A 22522-nucleotide genomic window follows, 5' to 3' on the forward strand; every position below is an offset into this window, starting at 1 on the left:
CACTTTTTTCATACACCTGTTAAAACAGGAAGACTACAGCATTCGAGTGGTTTAGGATATTAAAGACTTGATGAAACACCTGAATATAAATGAAAAGCTTTATATGCTTTATGCACTCCAATAATTACTGCACAATCCACAGATCATAAATATAGAAACATTCTTGTCCCTTCCCTGCTTAGCTTGTGTAACCAACCAGCAATTAGTTATCAATGGGGCCATTTGTGATGTTTTTTTTAAAAAATAAACGTTTTAATGAGCAATAGCCAGCTCATTACCTCAAAGATGCCTTTTCTGCTCTTCATCTATAAAAACGGAGCCAGGAAAGGAATAATTGCTAATTAAATTTGTATAATGTATTATGGAACATCAAAGAAGGCTAAATATTCCATTCAATAACATATTTTTTTTTCCCAATAATGCCAGATTTTACTGGAAAAAATAATATCTCAAGCCAAAAGGATCCATCCATCCATCCATCCATCCATCCATCCGTGTCATATTTTATTCTATTCATACAGTTTCTGTTTGTTGAAAAAAGCACCAAACAGAACTCATTTGCATAACGAAACATGCAGCAAATATACCCCCCATTTCCTTTCCATTCGAATTTCACCTAAAAATTGTGGCTGTTGGAATGTGGCATAGATTGGCATTTCAATCTTTATACTTTCCTCTGGGTAAGTAGTGTGCATGGAAAGACTTTCGAAGAAAGTGTTTCATATGGACCATGATTTATAAAAGGCTTTTGACAAAGAGTCCAAGCCAGAACACACTTCATTTGTATCACAGATAATGACACTCAGTCAAACAATGATCCAATTTGAGCAAATCTAAACATGCAAAAATCGCTCTTTTAGTAAGGCTTCTGGGTTTCACCAAATGACATTCTGCACACTGTTGCAAGAATACGTCATCACATTTACAAGTTTACGCAAACACATGCAGTGTGACGCAAGATTGTTCAGTCTGGTTATTTATCCTCCAAATTAAACAACAGATGCATCAAGGATCAAAGCTAACATTAGCACAGAGGGCCATTGTGTAGCTTCAAAGGACTGCGCGGCTGAAAAAAGTCTTTACAATCAAAAAGGTAAACGCTTGGTTTTAATTAGACTAAATGACTAGAACAACCGAAATACGGAAGGCAACATACAAAAAGACTTTGTCATAGTTTCTTGTCAAAGACTCTTTTATATTTACAGGCAACATTCAAACATTCAAAGCTATGCTAATAGCGTTGCAATACCTTGATCTATCATTGGTGTAACTTGGTTTTAAAAAGTCGGAGGGACAGGCGTTTTTTTGGGGGGTGGGGGGGGGTGGTTAGTTGCTAATACAAGGCTATATATCAGAAATGTACATTAACAAATGCACAAAAAATAACATTAAGTTTAATTTAATGAAATGTTTATTGTGGTCGCTTCATACTACACCTATATTTTGTCTTTAGAGTGAATATATGTCATGTATAGAATCTTTACATAGTCTGCAGGTGATATTCATGCATTAACAGTCTAGTGGTAGAATGGTCTGGCGTGTCAAGTTCTGGCTTCTAATAGCGCTTTTCCACTGCTGGTACGGCTCGGTACGGTTCGGCTCGCTTCGCTTTTCCACTGCGTGGTACGACTCGGCTCGACACGGCACAGCTCGGTTCGCTTTAGCTCGGTTGCTTTTCCACTGCAGTTAGTACCGCTTTAAAGTGGGTGGGATTATAGATTGTTCGATAACAGCAGTGGCTGTAACTGGCTATTTAAATCTAGTGGGTTCGGTTTCTCGGTTCGATGTCTATTGGTCGCAAATACAATGACGCTGGTAGTGACGATTCTGTCTGACCAATCAGTGATCTGCAGTGTGTTCACGTCACATTTAGTACCGGTACGGTACGCTTGGAACCTAAACAGGCCAGGTACCATTTAAAGTGAGCCGAAGTGAGCCGTACCGTACCATGCAGTGGAAAAGCGCCACAAGTGAGGCGTACTGAGCCGAGCCGTACTGTAACATGCAGTGAAAAGCGCCACAAGTGAGCCGTACTGAGCTGAGCCGAGCCGTACCGTACCATGCAGTGGAAAAGCGCCACAAGTGAGCCGTACTGAGCCGAGCCGTACTGTAACATGCAGTGAAAAGCGCCACAAGTGAGCCGTACTGAGCTGAGCCGAGCCGTACCGTACCATGCAGTGGAAAAGCGCCAAAGCGTGCCGTGCCGAACCGAACCGTACCATGCAGTGGAAAAGCGCCATAATCCGCCCTTTTTCTCATTAAAACCAAAGATGTTCATCAGTGATATATCAAGAGCAGGGACACGTTTGTGGGCGTTTTGTTTTGCGATTTCACCAAAACGAATAGAGAGTCTGGATTTCTATAACAACTTGCCTCTAGATTGCCTCTTATTTAACATAGTGTTAGGCGACATGAAAGACAAAGAAGCAAATATTACAGATGACCCTTTACCCTTTTGTAGTGTCCCAGTGTCCCATTCTGAAGGCCTAAAATCCAGACAAGAGCTTGCACAAAGGGACCTCCCGTTCACCTAACAGCATGTCTCTTTTCAGGCTAGTGCCTTTATTCACAACCTTGATCTTCAAAGCTAGGTTCTTAACCTGAGCCGAAGTCACCGAATCAAAAAAGAAGTCCTCGTTGAAGATGGGATTGCGGCTGTTCTTGATTATCGTGCTCCTCTGCTTCTGCAACTTGCCTGGATTGAGGTAGAGCGACACGCAACAGTTGATGCTCTTAATATCAAACATGGGATCATACAGGTCCTCGGCTGCCAGAATTCGGATTCGCAGGCGGGCCGTACCCGCGTCGTAATCTGCACAAAGTCGGACGGTGCCTCCTTTGTGCATGTTGATGGTGTGCTCCTTGTGGTGAAGATGCTCCAGAGCTCCACCACCTTGCAAGGAGGAACAGTGGCTCCGTCTAGGAACGTTCGGGCTGGGCTCTGCCGAACTGCACTCGTCTGTGGACAAGGAACTATGCCTGGCAAATGTCCGCTTGCCTTTTGCAACCTTGGCCTGTGTCTCATGTGTGAAGATCTTGAGTAGGGAGGCGGAACGGGAGAGCAGAGGTGAACTAAATGGGGAGGACTCTGCCGAAGAGCAAGTGTCACTCTCGCCACCGCTAAAGTATCGGTAGGGGTTTATGTGCGAGGTGTTGAAGTCCGGCGGGTTGAGGTGATTCCCCTCGTTGGTGCTCTTGCTTTGGGTCTTGCGTTGAGTGTTGGGTGACGTTACTGGGCTGGTGTGGTCACAGTGGAACAGGGATTCTTTCCGCCGGGTGTGGGGACTCTCCATCAATGTGGCAAAGCCATAAGAAGTCTGAGTCTTTGGAATGTAAGGAAGTGACATGGCGGTCTGGGATTGAGGGTCGGCGTTTGTGTCACCAGCTACAACGTCATCCGCACTCTCGATCTGAATGATGTGGCGGTTTGCCGCCCTAAGCAGGTTCTTGGTGTCTCCTGCCAACTTGCTGACCAATCGTGGGCTACGAGGGCTACTGATCTTCTTGTTGTTGATGGTTTGCTCAGACGTTGAGGGTTTCAGACTTTCTTTGGACTTGACGTCAGAAGCTTCGGTCTCTGGTGGGCAGCTTACCAGCTTTGGAGGGATGAAGAAATCTGGAATCTTATCAGGCGTGAGGACATTGCTATAGGCAGGCCCCTTCCCCTTGTCACCTGCCTCTCCCTGCCGGAGCACATTTGTTTCAACTGAGTCCCGGATCTTCTCCAGAACCCACATGATCCCTCTGGGTTTAACCCACTGGGTGATGCGCTGTCGCCTGGAACAAGTAACAAAATGTTCAGCAATGAGCCTTAGATACGCACAGATAGTAACATCTGACTGTTTATGAACAATCGATAAACAATCGTCCCACATATGTTAAGTTGTAGGGTGACGTATACAGCAATTTTCAGGGGGGGCTTTGAGGGTTGCAATATATTTTATTTGTTTGCGAGGTGGGTGCGGAGGTTCAAGCCCCTGCTTCACTTCTTGACTTGAATAAAACAACATGATAGTACATGAAGCTTATTTACAGTAGACTTTGTGTGACATGGCATTTAATGATCTGGAAAAGAGAAATATCAAGATCAAACCAATCTAAAGATATTTGACAAACTATGACCGTAGACAGAAAATCGAAGAAAAAAAAAAGGGCCTGACTTTTTTTTCTTTCTGTCACCATGCAATTACATTTTTTCCCCTTTATTGTTTACAGTCCTGGTCCTAAAGTAGGCCTACTCAATCATAAGACATTTTGTGCATATGACACACACCTGATTAATATCATCAGCTCATGAGAGGCTCGGAAGAGAACTTTACTGGGTGCGTCAGATAAGGGCGACATCCAAAATAATGTGCATTGGGGTACTTCGGACAAGAAATTGAGAACAACTAACTTAGCTAGATAAAAAAACAAAACCTTTATTTACATAGCACTTTATACAATAGGCTACAGAAGCTTTCAAAGAAGCTTTAGAGTGATAACAGGAAAATTATGCATTTGCTTGCTGTCAGTTTAATGTTGGTTCAGATCCGTTGATTCAGATCATCAATGATTAAATTAGTTAATTTCATCTATAAAGCAGTTTTTGGAAAACAGTGATGTCATCGTCCAGCTCAGTTCAGTTCTCCAACGAACGAGCACGGTGTGATTATGATTCAGGCAGCATTCATATCAGGATCGGTAGTATTCAAATAACACCAACGTTTGGACATAAATTGTTAAGGTTAACACTCAAGGACTTAATCATTTTAATTATTCTTATTAATTATCCAAACTGAGACTGAATGCAGAGGAATAGCAACAGGTTGCACTGAACATACTGATGGTTCGTCTGATTCAGACTTCCACTTCTGACAACTGCTACTCACTTACAGCAGAATTTCTCATTAAAAATGGTGTTTGAAAATCAAAATGACAATCTCAATCAGCAGATTATTTTTGTTTAATTTAAAATATGTAACATCCACAACATCCCGCTTTTCCTCTACAAAAGTAGCCTACAAAATGAGTAACCAGGTGGTGAGAGTTGTAACAGTGGCAAATGTAGCTACTTGGACTAAAAGGACACTCAAAGCGTCATAAATTTGTATTTTGACTTAAGCATAACTATAAATTACTGGAAAACAAGACAACAAATCACTAGTTTCTAATTAATCGTCTAATATAGGCTATCAAATAATAACAATTCTTAATTACAATGAAGTTCAAGAAAAGTAAACTTTTAAACCTAGCTGTTGCTTAAATTACCTACTGGATTTGTTGATGATTTTCCTCTCCGTTGCGAATCCTCAGACGGTTTTCACCTTTACAGGCACTTGAGTGTTCATTAGTCTGTGTGCTGCTGTGCTTCCCCAGACCGCGGTGAGAGAGGTGCAGATCTGCGGGTCTCCTGTTGCGCTTATATAGTCCTACTGCAGACGCGCGCGCGCCTGAACGAACCAATCAGAGGAAACATGGTCCTCCGATTGGAAATGAATCGATTCAGCGAAGCCGTGGACTGAAAACAATCAGGGCCAAATAAATGCTGGGTTTAAAAAAAACACACACCGTGCTGTGCCTGTTTGATTTAAAGATTATAGTTTCAAATATTGTTAAAAGGATGTTGATGTTGCAGTATCTAAAAATAAAGTCAAGGTTTACTAGAAACGGAGAATCGACTCTTATTCGGAACAGTTTCAGTTAATAAAATATTTGTGGGGGGGTTTTTATATAATTTTAAAATGTCGGTTTCCTTAAAGTCATTATGAACAATATCTTGTCTTGAATTAAAATATTTATAACTATATTCTATTTGTTCTTTTCTGAATGTTCTCATTATCTATACCTAACCAGAATCGTTCAAATAATCATTAATTAGTTAGAGATTATCGTAATTGAATAGCTTGGTAGGCTAATAGCAACAGTAAGTAGGCTAGCATAGCCTCCAGGAGTTGATTAAATCGGTTCTCACAGAAGAGGATGTACAAAATAAGTATATGGTACTTCATCATCGCTTGTTAGTTGCTCAGTCATTGCTAAAATTGACTGTTCTGAAAAAGTGAAGTCAGCGGTGCACAAAAGCGCTTGACTTAATTTAATTTAAATCACTTGCCTATCTTCTGCCGCGATCATTGGTTTCCCTGGAGACCTTGCCATATCTATGGCAACAAATAGATTTTTACAGGAGCAGAAATAGAACAGGTTTCAAATAGTGACCCAAATGGAAATAAAGAAACCCCGGGGTGATGCTGTGGGGCTCCAGGAATAGATTAAACTGACTTATGAACATGAACTTTTACTAAAAGCATAAAAAAAAAAAAAGCTAAAGAACAACAACAACAAAAGTTCACACAATGTGTTATAGGCTATATTTCAAATTTGAAGCCATAGGCCTAAGATATATATATATAGCTATATATATATATATACAAAAATATTGATATCAGCCCACCCCATTTAGCTTATTGAAAAAAGTAACAATGTCCATCTTGTGATTAGATTTTAACAATCTTTTCAATTAATTGGCTGACAATATCTAAAATGTACCTGATTCGAGGAAGAGGGTCATTTAAGAGATTCTGTCCCAGCGGTTTACAGTCTACATTCTGACTGTTTTTCTCACAAAGCTTCAAAAGACATAGAATATAGCTAACAAGGCATATGGAACATGTTTATGAAACTTTTATGCTGATTTTTGAAGTAAAAAAAAAAAAACTATTTACTATAATTACAATGAAAGAAAAATTACCAGTAGGCCTACACTCTTCCACAAAATAATCTAAAAGTGATAGTCCACCAAAAAATTACAATTCTGTCATTAAATACTCACCTTCATGTCTTCCAAACCTGTGGTAGTTGCTTAGCTGTCAATGGAGGGACAGAAATCTCACATTTCATCAAAAAGATTTTCCAAAGATTAAAGGCACACTATGCAGGAATTCCGCTTTTGTCATACAGCGACCCCTAGAGTTGCTGTGGATTACTTGTATTTAAAGGGGTGATGAACTGAGAAATCAAATTTTCCTTGAGCTTTTGACATCTAAGAGGTCATCATATTATAAGAATATCCTGTAAGTTTCAGAACTGAAAACATCCTTGTTAGTCCAATAAAAGCTTTTATTGACACCAGGCTCAGCAAATGACTCGTTTTTCAAAGTGGGGAACTATGACGACAAAGAGGATAAAACACCACCCCCGCAGAAGAAGATCAACACCTACTTCAACACGGCCGTTATAGCCCCGCCCACCGATTCACGTATTACACGCATAGCTAAATAACATAGATGCCTACCTCGTGATGACAAACCGGATCGAGCTACCGAGCAATACAAAATATTGTTCCTCTGGATTCCAATAGGACTGCATGGATAAACTTTATTTTTAATGGTGTTCCAGCTGCGGTAAAACATTGTCCATCAGTTCGCTAAGCATTGTTTTGTAAACAAGGTCGAACATGTATGGGCGAATCATTCCGGTTGCCATTTTACAACTTTGGACGTTTTCAAAACAATTTCCCCCAAGTGCATCGGCGGGTGAGTCGAAACTCATTATAATATGCAAAACTGTTATCCACTCACAGCAGTGGGCGTTTACTTCCAAGTCTTCAGTGCGAGACGCCCATAAAAACCAAGCGTTTTTGAGCTAGGTTCAAAACTAGGGTACAAAATTACTTAATCATTTTGATGTTTTTGAATGCAAAAACCAAGCGAACGTCATAAGTTGACCTCAGCCAAGAATATAATAAAATTTAAAAAGCCAGTTCATGACCCCTTTAATGTTACTGTCGTAAATACCACTCGCGCAGAGCGTCTTTGCTAGCCTGATACCCAATTGAAGCTGTTATATTAAGGTACACATCTTGCATAGCGTTTTTTGCATTAAATAAGAGATCTGTGTTTTTGAACTGAAGCTGAGCGCTCGTCTCCGCTGCTATCAGTGTCATGGATATATAGTGCCTCTTGTGGTGGCGGTGCGCGCAGTCTTCACTCAGACGCGCTGTTCAATCTATCGCAGTTGTGGAGACTCTCTATTCATTCCGGTGAAATCACAAATTAAAATGCAGAAAAACGTGTCCCTGCTTCATATAGACTGTAACCACTGTTGAACATATTCAGTTTTGATGAGAGAAAAAACATATTTACGGGTCGAGTATCACGTCTAAAAGTGTCTTTGGGCTTAACGTTGTGGTCGATGTGTGTGACGTCGTTGCTGTGAAGCATGTCGTGATTCTCATGAGATTTGTCGGGGTAAATTATATATGAAGGTACAATTTTTACATAGTGTGCCTTTAATGAAAGTCTTGCAGGTTTGGAACAACATGAGGGTGAGTAAATGATGACAGAATTTTCATTTTTGGGTGAACTAACCCTTGAAGTCACACTGGTTTGGAACAAAATAAGTAATATGTTACAATGTTTTTTTGTTGTTAATGCTAATTTTAGCACATATAGTTCACCAAATTCAGTATGAACTCATGTCAAGTGCCATTACCAAGTCACACTGTGCCTCTATTTCAAGAGTTTAGTTGGATGACTAGAGTACAGAAATAAAAATCAGGTATAACAAGAAAACAGGCTTGAAAATGAATAAAAAGGTCACAGTTGGACAGCCAAAAGGCTAAGAGCTCTTAGTGTTCTAACAAGTAATCTATGGCTCACATGGATTCATTTCTGTTCTTTGACAAATGCATTGGGCAGAAAGGAAGAGAATAAACACCACTCACTCATTTCACAGTAGGGTTTATTGTTAAACTACATTGCCCGTCAATGGTTTCCTTGGCGACAGCGACACACTCATACCCTACTGGGAGACTTCAAGTTTTTCCCCCATCAACCTCTTGTCTGAATTGCTTGACCCACCAATCAGCAACAGTAAAGAGTGTGTGAGAAGAACACTCCTGTCTGGAGGGCAAGACCTGGCTATGATGGGTTACGGATGCTTCATGTATAGTAGTTGAACCTTTAATGAAACATTAAAGGGATAGTTCACCCAAAAATGAAAATTCTGTCATTTACTCGCCTTCAAGTTTTTCCAAACCTGTATGAATATCTTTCTTCTGCTAAGTTTCTACAAAACTTCACATATAAGCACATTCTGTGTTAACTTAAAGGGACAGTTTACCCAAAAATGTAAATTCTGTCGGCAATATCTTTCTCCTGCTGAACACAAAAGAAGATATTTTGAAGAAAGTCAGTAACCAAAGACTTATATGCTATGGAAGTCAATGGGGCCTGTCAACTGTTTGGTTATTCTTCAAAATATCTTCTTCAGCAGGAGAAAGTAATTGCTGACTGAATTTACATTTTTGGGTCCTGTCCCTTTAAGACGTGGCACAACTTGCTTATATGTGACATTTTGTTGCGCTCCAAGACAAGCTAAAAGGTTTTACAGGATTTCCACATCATTTGACCAATGACCAAGTCATTTATGATTACTAGATAAGGACGTTAAATCCAATAGAGATTGCGGTCACAAAATACAATATAAAAACATGCATTTTATTCCTAGAACATTGAGTTTTTTTTAATGTTACAATTAAATTTGTTTTTAAAAATGGCCCCTGAATTACAAAATCAAAACCTATTGATCAACAAAAATGTTGTCCCGGCTCTGTGAATTTTAGCAAGGGCTCTGGACAGATCAGAGTCGCAGATAATCAATGCCTTATGCTGAGGTCATACCTCCAATCAAAGACTTTTCAGTTTAGCTGACCTTCAAGGTTTGTTGGCGTCATAGATGTGAAGAAAAACTCCAGACTACAGTGATATCTTGACAAAGGCCCTTCATCTTGGCATGTGTGTGAAACTCCATTCATTCCTCATTCCATGAAAGGTCTACCACCTGCAATCAAGATTTATACCTTTATATAACAAATTATTCCTTAATTGTAATCCACTGTACTATAAAGTATATATAAGGGAATTGTATCATCAGAATGTCATGATCCATGTTGACTCACTCAAATACTCCAGGCACTGGTATTGAAGTATATAATGTCACTCATTTTGAACTGCTTTAATTAGAAATGTAGCAAATTTAAACCAAACGCTCAATTTTGAAGAAGAAATGTCAGGTAGATAATCACATTAACCTATCAGCTATAGTTAGGCTAGGTTGATAAGTGTAATTCCATAACAATAAGAAGCCCACTGCTGCCCTCTAGTGGCAAAAACTACCAGTTGGCACAGTATCTACAGTTGCTTTAATTTATTTCCATATATATAGGGCTGTGCAAAAATTAATTGCGATTAATCGCATCCAAAATAAAAGTCTGTGTTTGTGTGTGCTGTATATAATTATTTTGTATATATAAATACACACACATGCATGTATAGATTTAAGAAAATGTGTTATTCATATATAAAATATTTTTATTTATATAATATAGAATATGTATTTATATATATATATATATATATACAGAATTTAAGCGCAAATAATTCTTAAATATATACATGCATGCATAGGTATTTATATATACAAAATAATTATATACAGCACACACAAATATATTATGTAAAACAGACTTTTATTTTGGATGCGATTAATCGCAATTAATTTTTGCACAGCCCTAATATATATATATATATATATATATATATATATATAGCAGTGTAGAAAGATAATTTACTATTCATTCTATAATTGGATTTCATTATTTGTTTATTCATCAACATAATTGAATTACAGCAATTCTAATAAAGACCTTTATTCAGACTTTAAATAGATTTATAAAGCATACCAAAAAGAAAAAAAAAAAATACAAACAAGAAGGGAAAGTGGCCTAAAATACCCCTATGTGCATATAAATCAGCTGAGCGTGTTCAGAGAGTCTGTTGGGGTCAAAAGGTGAGCCACAAGCACACCAGTGTTTTCCTGAGGAGGATTTTAGGTTTCAAATAAAGTCACCACAAAGCTTTAAAATGAATAAGGATATACAGAAGAACAAAACTAAAATACCCTCAAATGTCAAAGAGTAGCTAAATATAGCGCAGAATCAAACTACCTTGCAACCCCCTAAAATCGAAAACAAAACACACATAAAGACAGGTTTGTATGTGGGTAAAATGACACGTATTGAAGTCCCAAAGGAAACCAAGCTTAGAGTGGTGTGAACTGTATGCGATGCATCAATTTACTAAACGCCTTGCAGAAATCCTCTTCTGGAGAGCATTTATCGAAGAAGCTTGTTCAGTCCTTGGCTACAGAAGCACAATATAATGCATTGTGGTGTAAGAAAGAGAAGTAGCCCTGAGAATGTGTATTAGCTACTTTCCCCCGCCCACTCAAGACGCCAATACTGTTAAATCACAGAAATGGAAAACCTGAGATCAGGTGCCTTTGAAAGGCAAGTTAGTTGTTTATCAAGGACCAAATAAACATGAGCTGGGCTGTTTCGCACTGATTGGTTGAGCCAAACCTGCCCCCCCAAAAAAACCAGACAAAACAAAATGTAAGAAATAAAAAACAAACCCTCAAAGCGCCTGGGTTTAGAGTTGACAGCAACTGTAAGTTGCCGTTCGAACGGAAGTACAAAAACAGTTCATCGGGATCAAGAACCTCTTGCCCTTTGTGACGTTGGGGACCTCAGGATCTTCAAACAAAAAATTATTCCTTTTTCTTGATTTAAAACCAAATGGAAACCAGAAGTGAAGAGTTCGGAAAGCTCAGGTCGTCAAGAGTCCTCCGTCCCAGAGTCATCCTCATCATAGCGACAATCCTCACCTTCCTCTCCATCATCGTCGTCTAAATCCTCATCATCGTAGTAGTCATCGTAGAATAAGGTGGTGCCCTCGTCGGCAGGTGGGGCGCGGGTACGGATGCAGTATTCCGCCAGTGTTGTGGGCACTTTGACCCCATCCCGTTCTGCTTCGGCTTTGGTGGCTAAAACCTGCTTCCTGTGAACCAGGACCAAAACATGCAGTTGAGTGTAACCCTCAAAATACAATAACTCATGCATATTATGCAAATATGTCCAAGCATGACCGCAATGAGTGAAAGGGTTTTTCGAACCTGATGATCTCTGCATATTCGCGGTCTTTCCCCTTACTGTCCCTCCATTTGCGGTACATGACCGAGGCGTCAACGTTGGCTGGCGAGAAGGTGTTGGGCTCATTCAACAGTGAGATAACGCTCAATAAGATCGTCCTGAAAGGGAAGCAGATATCAGCTGATTTAATGAAACCAATTACTACCATTTGGCTTAATTATTAATCTCAAACTGTTGAGCTGAACAGAGGAAGAGGCATTGTGTAAACAATCACAAGGGAAACTGTCAAATATCCTGCTGTAACATTCAGACAGGCTTTTGATTAAGTAGTGTGTTGTACCTCACATTCTGTGTTGGGTTCCACCTCTCTGATGGCAGTTCTCCACTCTGGGGATCGTCCACTGGCGGGTGCAGGATGGAAATACATACGTCGCCATTCTGAAATAATTTTAAAGGGGCTGTCAACACCTTTGAATTCTTAATTGAGGTTAAAAAAAAAGTTCATGGCCCGCAGACTATTTATTTGTATGAATATCTGAGGATGCAATATTTTACAGATGTGACGCAATGACTCAATATAGCCTTCTAGCCGAGACTCCTTTATGTGTACAGATGTGACGTAGTGACACAATATAGCCTACTAGCCGAGACTCCTTTATGTGTACAGATGTGACATAATGACTCAATATATTCTTCTAGCCGAGACTCTTCTTTGTGTACAGATGTGACGTAATGACTTAATAGAGCCCACTAGGCGAGACTCTTCTTTATGTGTACAGATGTGATGTAATGAGTCAATATAGTCTACTAGCCGAGACTCTTCTTTGTGTACAGATGTGACGTAATGACTCAATATAGCCTTCTAGCCGAGACTCCTTTATGTGTATAGATGTGACGTAGTGACACAATATAGCCTACTAGCCGAGACTCCTTTATGTGTACAGATGTGACATAATGACTCAATATATTCTTCTAGCCGAGACTCTTCTTTGTGTACAGATGTGACGTAATGACTTAATAGAGCCCACTAGGCGAGACTCTTCTTTATGTGTACAGATGTGATGTAATGAGTCAATATAGCCCACTAGCCGAGACTCTTCTTTGTGTACAGATGTGACGTAATGACTCAATATAGCCTTCTAGCCGAGACTCCTTTATGTGTATAGATGTGACGTAGTGACACAATATAGCCTACTAGCCGAGACTCCTTTATGTGTACAGATGTGACGTAATGACTCAATATATTCTTCTAGCCGAGACTCCTTTGTGTACAGATGTGACATAATGACTCAATATATTCTTCTAGCCGAGACTCCTTTGTGTACAGATGTGACATAATGACTCAATATATTCTTCTAGCCGAGACTCCTTTATGTGTATAGATGTGACATAATGACTCAATATATTCTTCTAGCCGAGACTCCTTTATGTGTACAGATGTGACGTAATGACTCAATATATTCTTCTAGCCGAGACTCTTCTTTGTGTACAGATGTGACGTAATGACTTAATAGAGCCCACTAGGCGAGACTCTTCTTTATGTGTACAGATGTGATGTAATGAGTCAATATAGCCTACTAGCCGAGACTCTTCTTTGTGTACAGATGTGACGTAATGACTCAATATAGCCCACAAGCAGAGACTCTTCTTTATGTGTACAGATGTGACGTAATGACTCAATATAGCCCACAAGCAGAGACTCTTCTTTATGTGTACAGATGTGATGTAATGAGTCAATATAGCCCACTAGCCGAGACTCTTCTTTATGTGTACAGATGTGATGTAATGAGTCAATATAGCCCACTAGCCGAGACTCTTCTTTGTGTACAGATTCAATTCCATTTTTAAGTGGGAAAAAGGGTCTAAAAGCAATTATGACGGTCAAATTTAGTAAATTACTACATTAATTTACATTAAATAAAAAGGCAACATTCATAATAGCATTACATGTTTGTGTCATAAAATGAATTTAATTCATATGTTTTAATGAAAGCCAACACTGTAGTTTGATTGAGTTGAAGTATAACCTCATAGATGTTGGGATGCCACATCTTGGTGAGGAATCTGAAGGCCGGAGGAGAGTACGGGTAGTCAATGGGGAATTTGATGCGTGCCTGGAAGAAATAACACATTTATTAGGGAATGGATGCAATAGCACATTGTCTTCAACAATACGTGATGAGCTCACTCAATAGAACAATATAACACCAACACCCAATCTCTACCGGTACTGTATACAGTAGCTTTGTCATTTAATGGCTAAATACACCTCCATGACACATTCAATGATCTATTCAATGGCTGAGTGGTAAAAACTGCTTGGGTAGATTACAAATATATCTCATGCTCCAAACCACACATCTCTTTCAAAAACAAGCATGACCTTTTGATATATTTTCCATTTGAGAATATCTGATTTAGCTGAAAGCCTGTTACAAGTTAAGCTACCATCTGCAATGCAGCCAAAAGTATATAAACTGATTTATGGTGCAGGCTGATAATCCGTCCTAAATTTCGACAGAAGACGCCAAGCATTTCATTGCGCTGTAGAATTACATAACCTCAACATGTATACATACTATCAGCTAAAAGCGAGAGCGCTACCGTAAGCTTTATGTGGGTGTTACCAAGGTATGATCTTTTCAAAGGTAGAGGAGCAATCTTAAAAACAACCTGTAGATCCACCAGGGGTTTGTGAACTTCTTACCTAGAAGAAACCTAAGAGCTTTATGAAAGGGGAAAATCAAATAAACACCAGTTCATGGACTATCATTCCAACCGTGGGGTTCGAGAGGCACCATATTAAAAGGGTTCGCCAGGGTCTAAACTGTGATACAATTACACACTGGATCAATGACATGCATATTCATGTATATCCGAGCATAAACAAACCCTTTATGCACACAGATCCTTCACAATCTGTGGAAAGCTGAGCCTGGTGCCTTACGATACAGAGGGTGGTGGGCACACATGCATACGGACCACTCCGCAACCCCCACACACACATTTGCTGATTTGGCACGGTCAGCTGGTGTGTGCTTCAAAGAGCCAGCTCTCGGAGGCGAGACTGGGGGTTGGGAGAGCCAGCAACCAAACACGCACACACAGTAGCACCTGTATGTATCAAGTGATACACGATTCCTGAAACCAGAGTAGCGCAGGGCAACTTTCAAGCAAGCAAGCTTATTAAACCTCAAGTAGGGATCCATGTAAGAAGGTAACGCGGTATTACGTTTCGCCAGAGGCAGCTTACAGGAGTCGCTGCTGCACGTGACCCGACACACAAGAGCTCGTGACAGCAGAGTCTCTCTTTGGCTACATTATCCAACAACTAGATGAGAGGACTTAAACTTAAGGCACAGGGATGTGCAAAAACACAGATTTTTCACGTACTAGTCAGTACTTGAGGCCCAGTACAAATAGGCGGTGTATGATTTTTATGATCATTGCTTGTGCAACGTCAGCAGTCTATCAGACGGTATGATAAACATCATAGCTAAGAATTAGATGTACCAATCAACATGTTCAAAGCTCACTGAACAACTGCGCGAAAAAACTTTCTGATGCTGCCAGAACTTTGTCAGAGGCTGAGATTTACTGCAAACGTAATTAACCGGCCATCAGTGAACGGCACACTAGCTGACTAATGCCAATTTTTGACCTACGAGGGAAATCTTTCACAAACTTGTCCATAGATTTAACAGTCGCATTTCAACAATTAATTAAGTCAGCTTCTGTAATTTGTTGTGTCATAAGATTAATTTTGACGGTGTATAAAGGCACTGCCATAAGAAGTCCAACACCAAGAAATTGTGCAACTAAGCATTTAAAAACATGACATCAGAAATACAAATTCGCACAAATTCACGTTTAAAAATTATCGTGAACTGCATCTGCAGTAACCACAGTTAACCATATTAATTATTTCTACACTGTAAAAAAATATTTTCAAGCTTCGTTTTCACAACATTTGTCAAATCAACTTAATTTATTTAGTTCAGATAACTTATTATTTTGAGTTTCTGATGATTAACGCAATCTCATTCTTTGGATTAACTCAATTTTTCCATTTCAATCAACTTAAAATTAAGGCAACCAGGTTACTTAATTTAAGTTAAACCAACAATATTTTTCAGTGTATGCAAAATCTCCCTACCACAACAACAACAACAACAACGCATCTACGCATCTGAGGCCCTGTTTACAGCTGGTATTAATATGCGTTTTGGTCGAGTGGATCACAAATAGACGAGGGAGACAATCCCGTTCACACCTGGTGTTTTAATCCGTCTTGTCCACTTTCAATCCCTTCTGATTTCTTCAAGGGTCTATGGGTGCGTAAATGTTACTGTATGCGTTTTTTTTTTTTTTTCAGATCATTGTGCTTGGTTCGTTTTTCGTTTTCAACTCAAACTTGGGTCTTCGGTCAACTAAGTTGAGATCCCGTCTGCCTAATTCGCTTCCCATTATGTTTAAGCATTAGGCGGAGAGTAGAATGTCCTTTGTGCGGTTCGAACAGTGAGTGTTTCACACTATGAAAGCAAGCCGGGTTTGTCTAATACGTTTTCAACTACTTCTGGAAGTGGTTGAAAGTGGACAAGCTCAAAAACTATTTTGACCCTGTTTAGACCAGTATTTAGTGTCGTCCGCTTGTGATCCGATTAACGAAAAGGCTTCTTAATAGCAGGTGTAAACGTGGCCTGATATGTTAGATCTCTAAATTTGTCTCCCAAATTCTGAATACTCTAAATTCGATGACGAGGAAGTGGTTGTTTGCATTAAAATTAAGGAAACCATTAAGGTTGGCACAACTGAATATCTACTGGCAAGATGAGTGTCATACGATGCGTCACATCTCATTGTTTTTGGAACGGTTGATTCCACAGATGTTAAACTTTGCGAACGAGCCAAATGCAGCATTTGGTTTACATGAGAAACTCATTCTGCAATACACTCATATCCGTATATTTGATTGAAGTGAAATGCAAATGACATGATGGGCCTTTTGGAATTAAAAATACATTTTGCTTGAAAAATCCCTTTCTTAGAGGAACCTAAATATAAATCGCTCTCCTATAATCCAAAGAGTAAACGAGAATCCCATGGATATTGAGCTGGGAGAGGAAATAAACCAGGTCACTGCTGCTCTCCTTGAAAAGAAAAGAAAAGTCCTGTTCTCCTAACACCTCCATCACTCTTCCTGATTTTCTGTTGCATAATCTCACTCCCTCAATCCCAACTGAAACATTAGGGGCGGGAAAATGGCATCCTGAGGGAAAACAGTCCCTGAGGGTCATAGGTAGGAAATTGTTCTTAATTCCCACAGCAATGTGATTTGTACAAAACCTTCATTGATTTGGGAAAGAATGAGCAAAAAAACCTAAAACAAGTCCAATCCAACCTGACCATTCAGATGGAAAAGCATTTTAAACCAAATGTGGTTTTAAAAATAATTTCTAGCTGGGTTTGAAGATATTTCATTCTAGTTCTAGTTATAACATTATTTGTTTCTCAGTGACCCACATTTGATTTGACAACTGATAAGGTGTGTAATTTACGCTTGGAGCCACAAAATTGAACTATACAAGTGAAGATATCAAAATAAAGTTTAAGAACCGAAATCTAAAAGGATAGTAAGAGATGTTTAATACTTCTTGAATTACAGGCATGCACACTTTGTAAAAAAACAATGTTCATGGCAGCCAGACAGGTGTCTTTGCGCAATTGTGTTGATGGATACATTTCTAGTTTCAACTTTTTTCTTAAGATATTTCTTTTTAAAAGAATAAAGCATCAACTGTATGAAAAAGTGAGCCAAATTTGGTTTTCAACTAGTGCAAATGTTTACAATTTACACATGGAGTCACATTAAGATCTCCATATCTCTGGGATTGAACCATCAAGGGCCTTTGAAATGAAAACACCAAAAGTAAAGTTTATTAAGTACCAGAAAATAGAAGGATATTATGATATCTTTAATACGTTGAGTTACAGGCATGCAAACTTGAGAAAAAAAAATCTTTCATAAAAATAGCTTTTCCCCCATTTTTGAACAGTCACCGTTGGATTATAATGCAAAAAAGATCACTAAATGCAACAGATTTGACTAATAGACTCAAAGAAAAAAAATAAAGATGCTGCCATCTATCTAAAGTCCTTTTACCTCCCTGCAATTTGGCTTCAAATCTCACAAAATAGTGCATTACTGAGTGAAATATACATCAATTACATTTAATATGCGTTTGTCGTTCTACAGAACAAAAAAAATTACAATCAAAAATTTGAGCCAAGATTTGGTTGATTTGACACGCAATGACCCTATAACACACATGAAGTGTACAAAAACCTCCATTCATTATTGAGGTAAGCATGAGTAAAATTAAGTCAAATCTGATCTGACCATTCAGCACACATCTTGAAAGAGTTAAATCGAGTTGTTATTATGGGCTGATTCACTCCAAACACCTCCCAGGCACAAAATGAAGCCAGAACAGGCTCAGTTAGAGCATCAGTCTCTCAATTCTGTGACACTCCGTCCGACTGGCTCGGGGAGCGGGTAACATGACTCGAGTCAAGCCCAGCTCACATCACCTGCCAAGGGCCTGGGTGGAGCTCAGGAGCCAGCCCTGCTACCTGTCAGCTAAGCGCCACGTGTAAGAACTTGAAGCCTGCTTAAAGGGATCCCACTCATGAGAACTTAATGACCGTGCCAAAGCTCTCTTAGCTGGAATATTGAAGACAGATAGAGAGTGACGTTGTTAGGGGTGGACGGGTGGCATGACCAAAATCTAATGAACACGATAGGAGTCATTTTATATTACAGGAACGATTTATCTTCCGATTAACATTCAATTTTTGTCAGAAACTCAAAAAAGGTTATATATCGCCAAATCTTATTAACGGATCGTTCCGATACAATTCTGAATGGATGAGCAGTGTTCATAGACGGTGTAAATTGACTACAAAATACACACCTGGGATGGTAAATTCAACGGTAATACGTAAAGTTTGTTAAAATAATGAAATACACTTGACTGGAAATTAGTTTTAAACAACTATTTATTTGACATGTGTCTGTTGTCACTTAGACAGACATGATAAATAGACAGAACAACAGACAGAGACAGAAAGATAAATAGAAGTATAGAATGACAGAAATAAGTTAAAACAACAGATAGATAGACAGACAGACAAAAAGATTCATAGAGAGATAGACAAACAGACAAAAAGATAAGATAGACAGAGAGATAGATAGACAAAAAGATGAGATAGACAAGCAGACAAAAAGATAGACAGATAGACAAACAAACAAAGAGATAGATAGACAGACAGATAGGTAGACGAACAGACAAAAAGATAGACAGACAAACAGATAAAAAGATATATAGACAGAGAGATAGACAAACAGACAAAAAGATAGATAGACAGACAGATAGACAAACAGACAAAAAGATAGATAGACAGACAGATAGACAAACAGCCAAAAAGATAGATAGACAGAGAGATAGATAGACAAACAGACAAAAAGATAGATAGGCAAAAAGATAGACAAACAGACAAAAAAAGATAGATAGACAGACGGATAGAGACAAACAGACAAAAAGATAGACAGATAGGTAGACGAACAGACAAAAAGATAGACAGAGAGATAGATAGACAAACAGACAAAAAGATATATAGACAGAGAGATAGATAGACAAACAGACAAAAAGATAGACAGAGAGATAGATAGACAGACAAAAAGATATATAGACAGAGAGATAGATAGAAAGACAGACAAAAAGATAGATAGACAGATAGGTAGACGAACAGACAAAAAGATAGATAGACAGAGAGATATAGATAGACAAACAGACAAAAAGATATATAGACAGAGAGATAGATAGACAAACAGATGGATAGACAGATATATAGACAGAGAGATAGATAGACAAACAGATGGATAGACAAACAGATAGATAGACAGACAGAGACAAACAGACAAAAAGATAGACAGACAGATAGATAGACAAACAAACAGACAAAAAGATAGAGCGACAGATAAATAGACAAACAGATAGAGAGACAAATAGATAGAACAACAGACAGATAAATTAACAGACAGACAGACAGATATATTACAAACAGAACCACAGACAGACAAATAAAGAGATTGAACAACAGAGTGACAGGTAGATTTTTGCATTTCTCCTGAACTTCTGTAACAAGAGTTTAATTCTCACATTATGGCAGCTTTGTTGTGAACAATCGTAATGTCACAAAAACAGAATAAAGGTCAATTTCAACAAAGAAAAAGAAATGCAGAAGGGAAACCGGTCTGTGTCTGATGTGCAGGAAGTTATGGTTACTCATCTCTTCCTGTTGGAAGAGACTCTGAGAGGGTCCCAGGGCTGACCTACTTCCTTCCTCCACGACAACAAACACACACCGTTTTCCACTAAAAATGCAGGACAACAACATGACTGAACCAAAGACTTTGACTGAACTGAATGTTCACAGCTATGAATCGTCTCTAAAGTTTATATAACATGAAAAGGAGACTAAACTGACACAATTCATAGGCTACAACCTGATTTGAACCAAAAACAAATGTGCCCGGCCGGTCGGTGGCTGGCCACTTGCTGTTGGGCGTGTGTATGTGGAGGATGGTTGGCCAGCACGCAAGCCAACGACGCAGGCATAGCTATGAAGCCGGGCTAAATATAACTTCACCATTGTTGTAGTCTGCCAGAGTGACTTTGCTTGGACACAGCACAAGGTATTTAGCATAGGTTACATTAGAGTAGCATATATCTATCTAATATGTTACAATATTTCAGGTATAAATAATTTGACTAACGTTACATTTATGAAATCAGGAAAGCTATTGGCAGATAATGAAATAATATGACTGATGTTTTTCTGTTGACAGAACAACACTCAGTGATTCAGCTCCAAAAATGAAGCAATAGATTGTGTCATTTAGGGTGATAAGTTGGCTGTGGAAACAAATAGTCAATGTCCATCTTGAGGAAACGTTGTTGTGGTTTATTATCTTTGAAATAAGCCTTGAACTTTAACCAAGTAAATCACATTGAAAGAAATTTACAACGTTCAGTCAATGTTCCAGAGAGCTGTGTGTGTAAAAAGTAACACTACAGGAACAAACGTTGGACGAATGCAAGGCTGACGTTCAGAAAAGTGGAACGCCGAACCGCTGATTTAAAGTGACAGTACAGCGGAAAATGAAAATTGTATTATCACCCACATGTCGTTCAAAATCGTTCTTTCTTCAGCGGAACACAAACGGACACATAGGCAGAATAATAATGACAGCACCGGTTACATATTTCCATCATATTTCATTTAGCGTTTCATGGAAGAAAGAAAGTCAAACAGGTTTGAAACAACAGAACGTCACTTCTTTAAAGAATGGGGCAAAGAAAGAAACACCCACAACATCAGATGTCATACACTGATAAACAAAGAGTCACTCACCGTCAAAAATGACATTTATACATCATAAAAAACAAAATACTCTATGTATAAAACTCAAAATATAAGACACAGCCAGCCGTCACTCACCTTAAAGTACCCCCCCTCATAGTGCGTATTAGGGGGTCCAAAAATCGCGACTTCCCAGTTGTACAAATCCGACTCATCGACTAAAGTTATTTTAAAGCCTTCAACCGGCTCGTCCTGGAGACTTTTTAGCTCCAGCATTAAAGCCTTCTGGGAACTCGCAACATGGTGGTGTCTATGCTGAGCCATATCCCAAAAACAAACGACCAGGCATCCAAAACAACCCCGCAAACAAGTTTGATTCGTCCGTTTCACAAACGCGCCGCTAGGTCAGTGGCAGTACGCGCTGAAGTCGAGCGAACAACAAACGCGAGATAAATCACTCGATGACAATTTTCGCTTAGCGAGTACCAGCCCCAGCGGATTTGTTGTTCGCGTCGGGCATTTGAAGTCCCACGTTAAGCACCTGCCGTCGATATTAAACGTGTTAAACTAATCAAGCGTTCCGCTAGTAAACAAATATGCAATGCGGGGCAGCTTGCTCGAGGAGTCTCGCTCCCTCCCCCAGCAGCGTCACGCGAGACACGGTGCCACCAGCAGACCACGTCCCTCCTAATATCCTCCAGCAGCCGATGGAGGGCATGCCGAGTACGAGCAAAACACAACGCTTAACGCTACATTATCAATAGTATATGGTGAAACACTTTTTAAATACCCATACAAGGTAATGTGTCACAATGTAACTTCCATTAGACAGCCCCCTTTTAGAAATATAGCAAAAAATGAAATGCGTATCTATCTATATGCCCCATAGACCAAACTAATTTGCTTTTAGTGTTAATGTTTACATTACACGTATAAGTATTCTAACGTAGTTCAGATGCTAAATATTACAACTTGATAAAATAAAATAAAAATGAGGCAAACATTTGGTCTACATGTACATGTATGAGTTTATTATTGGTACACACATTAAACTATAGCATCCTCCTCTAACTCTCAGGTGGACATCTCAAGAATGTAGCTCGCAAATTATTGGTCATTCTTTAA

At 39.1% G+C, this 22522-nt stretch overlaps 2 protein-coding genes and 1 long non-coding RNA gene across 4 annotated transcripts in view; all 3 read right to left on the bottom strand.

Annotated features, from left to right (window-relative positions):
- Positions 1 to 10269, bottom strand: part of LOC120495373 (uncharacterized) — a 31547-nt gene extending 21278 nt beyond the window's left edge. The window contains exon 1 of the long non-coding RNA XR_005626040.2: positions 9694 to 10269. This is a non-coding gene — a long non-coding RNA (uncharacterized LOC120495373). The remainder of the gene's footprint in view (positions 1 to 9693) is intronic.
- On the bottom strand, positions 1325 to 5640 carry LOC120495372 (C2 calcium-dependent domain-containing protein 4C). 2 transcript variants are annotated; one of them, XM_039694902.2, is made up of 2 exons: positions 5251 to 5640; positions 1325 to 3777 (listed from the first exon to the last, which is right to left on the bottom strand). In XM_039694902.2, the coding sequence occupies exon 2, from the start codon at positions 3735 to 3737 to the stop codon at positions 2487 to 2489; it is 1251 nt and encodes a 416-aa protein (XP_039550836.1). In that variant the 5' UTR covers positions 3738 to 3777; positions 5251 to 5640; the 3' UTR covers positions 1325 to 2486. The 2 variants fall into 2 exon arrangements, with proteins under 2 accessions (XP_039550836.1, XP_039550835.1); XM_039694901.2 differs by having other exon boundaries at positions 5255 to 5638.
- Positions 10270 to 10626: 357 nt separating the features above from the next.
- On the bottom strand, positions 10627 to 22078 carry cdc34a (cell division cycle 34, ubiquitin conjugating enzyme a). The gene is made up of 5 exons (XM_039694949.2): positions 21536 to 22078; positions 13999 to 14085; positions 12312 to 12409; positions 11995 to 12129; positions 10627 to 11879 (listed from the first exon to the last, which is right to left on the bottom strand). Exons 1-5 carry the CDS (start codon positions 21719 to 21721, stop codon positions 11657 to 11659), a joined length of 729 nt encoding a protein of 242 aa, XP_039550883.1. The 5' UTR covers positions 21722 to 22078; the 3' UTR covers positions 10627 to 11656.
- Between the last annotated feature and the right edge of the window lie 444 nt (positions 22079 to 22522).

The sequence above is a fragment of the Pimephales promelas genome, chromosome 2 (assembly GCF_988280905.1).
Source record: "Pimephales promelas chromosome 2, fPimPro1.hap1.1, whole genome shotgun sequence".
Lineage (NCBI taxonomy): Eukaryota > Metazoa > Chordata > Actinopteri > Cypriniformes > Leuciscidae > Pimephales > Pimephales promelas.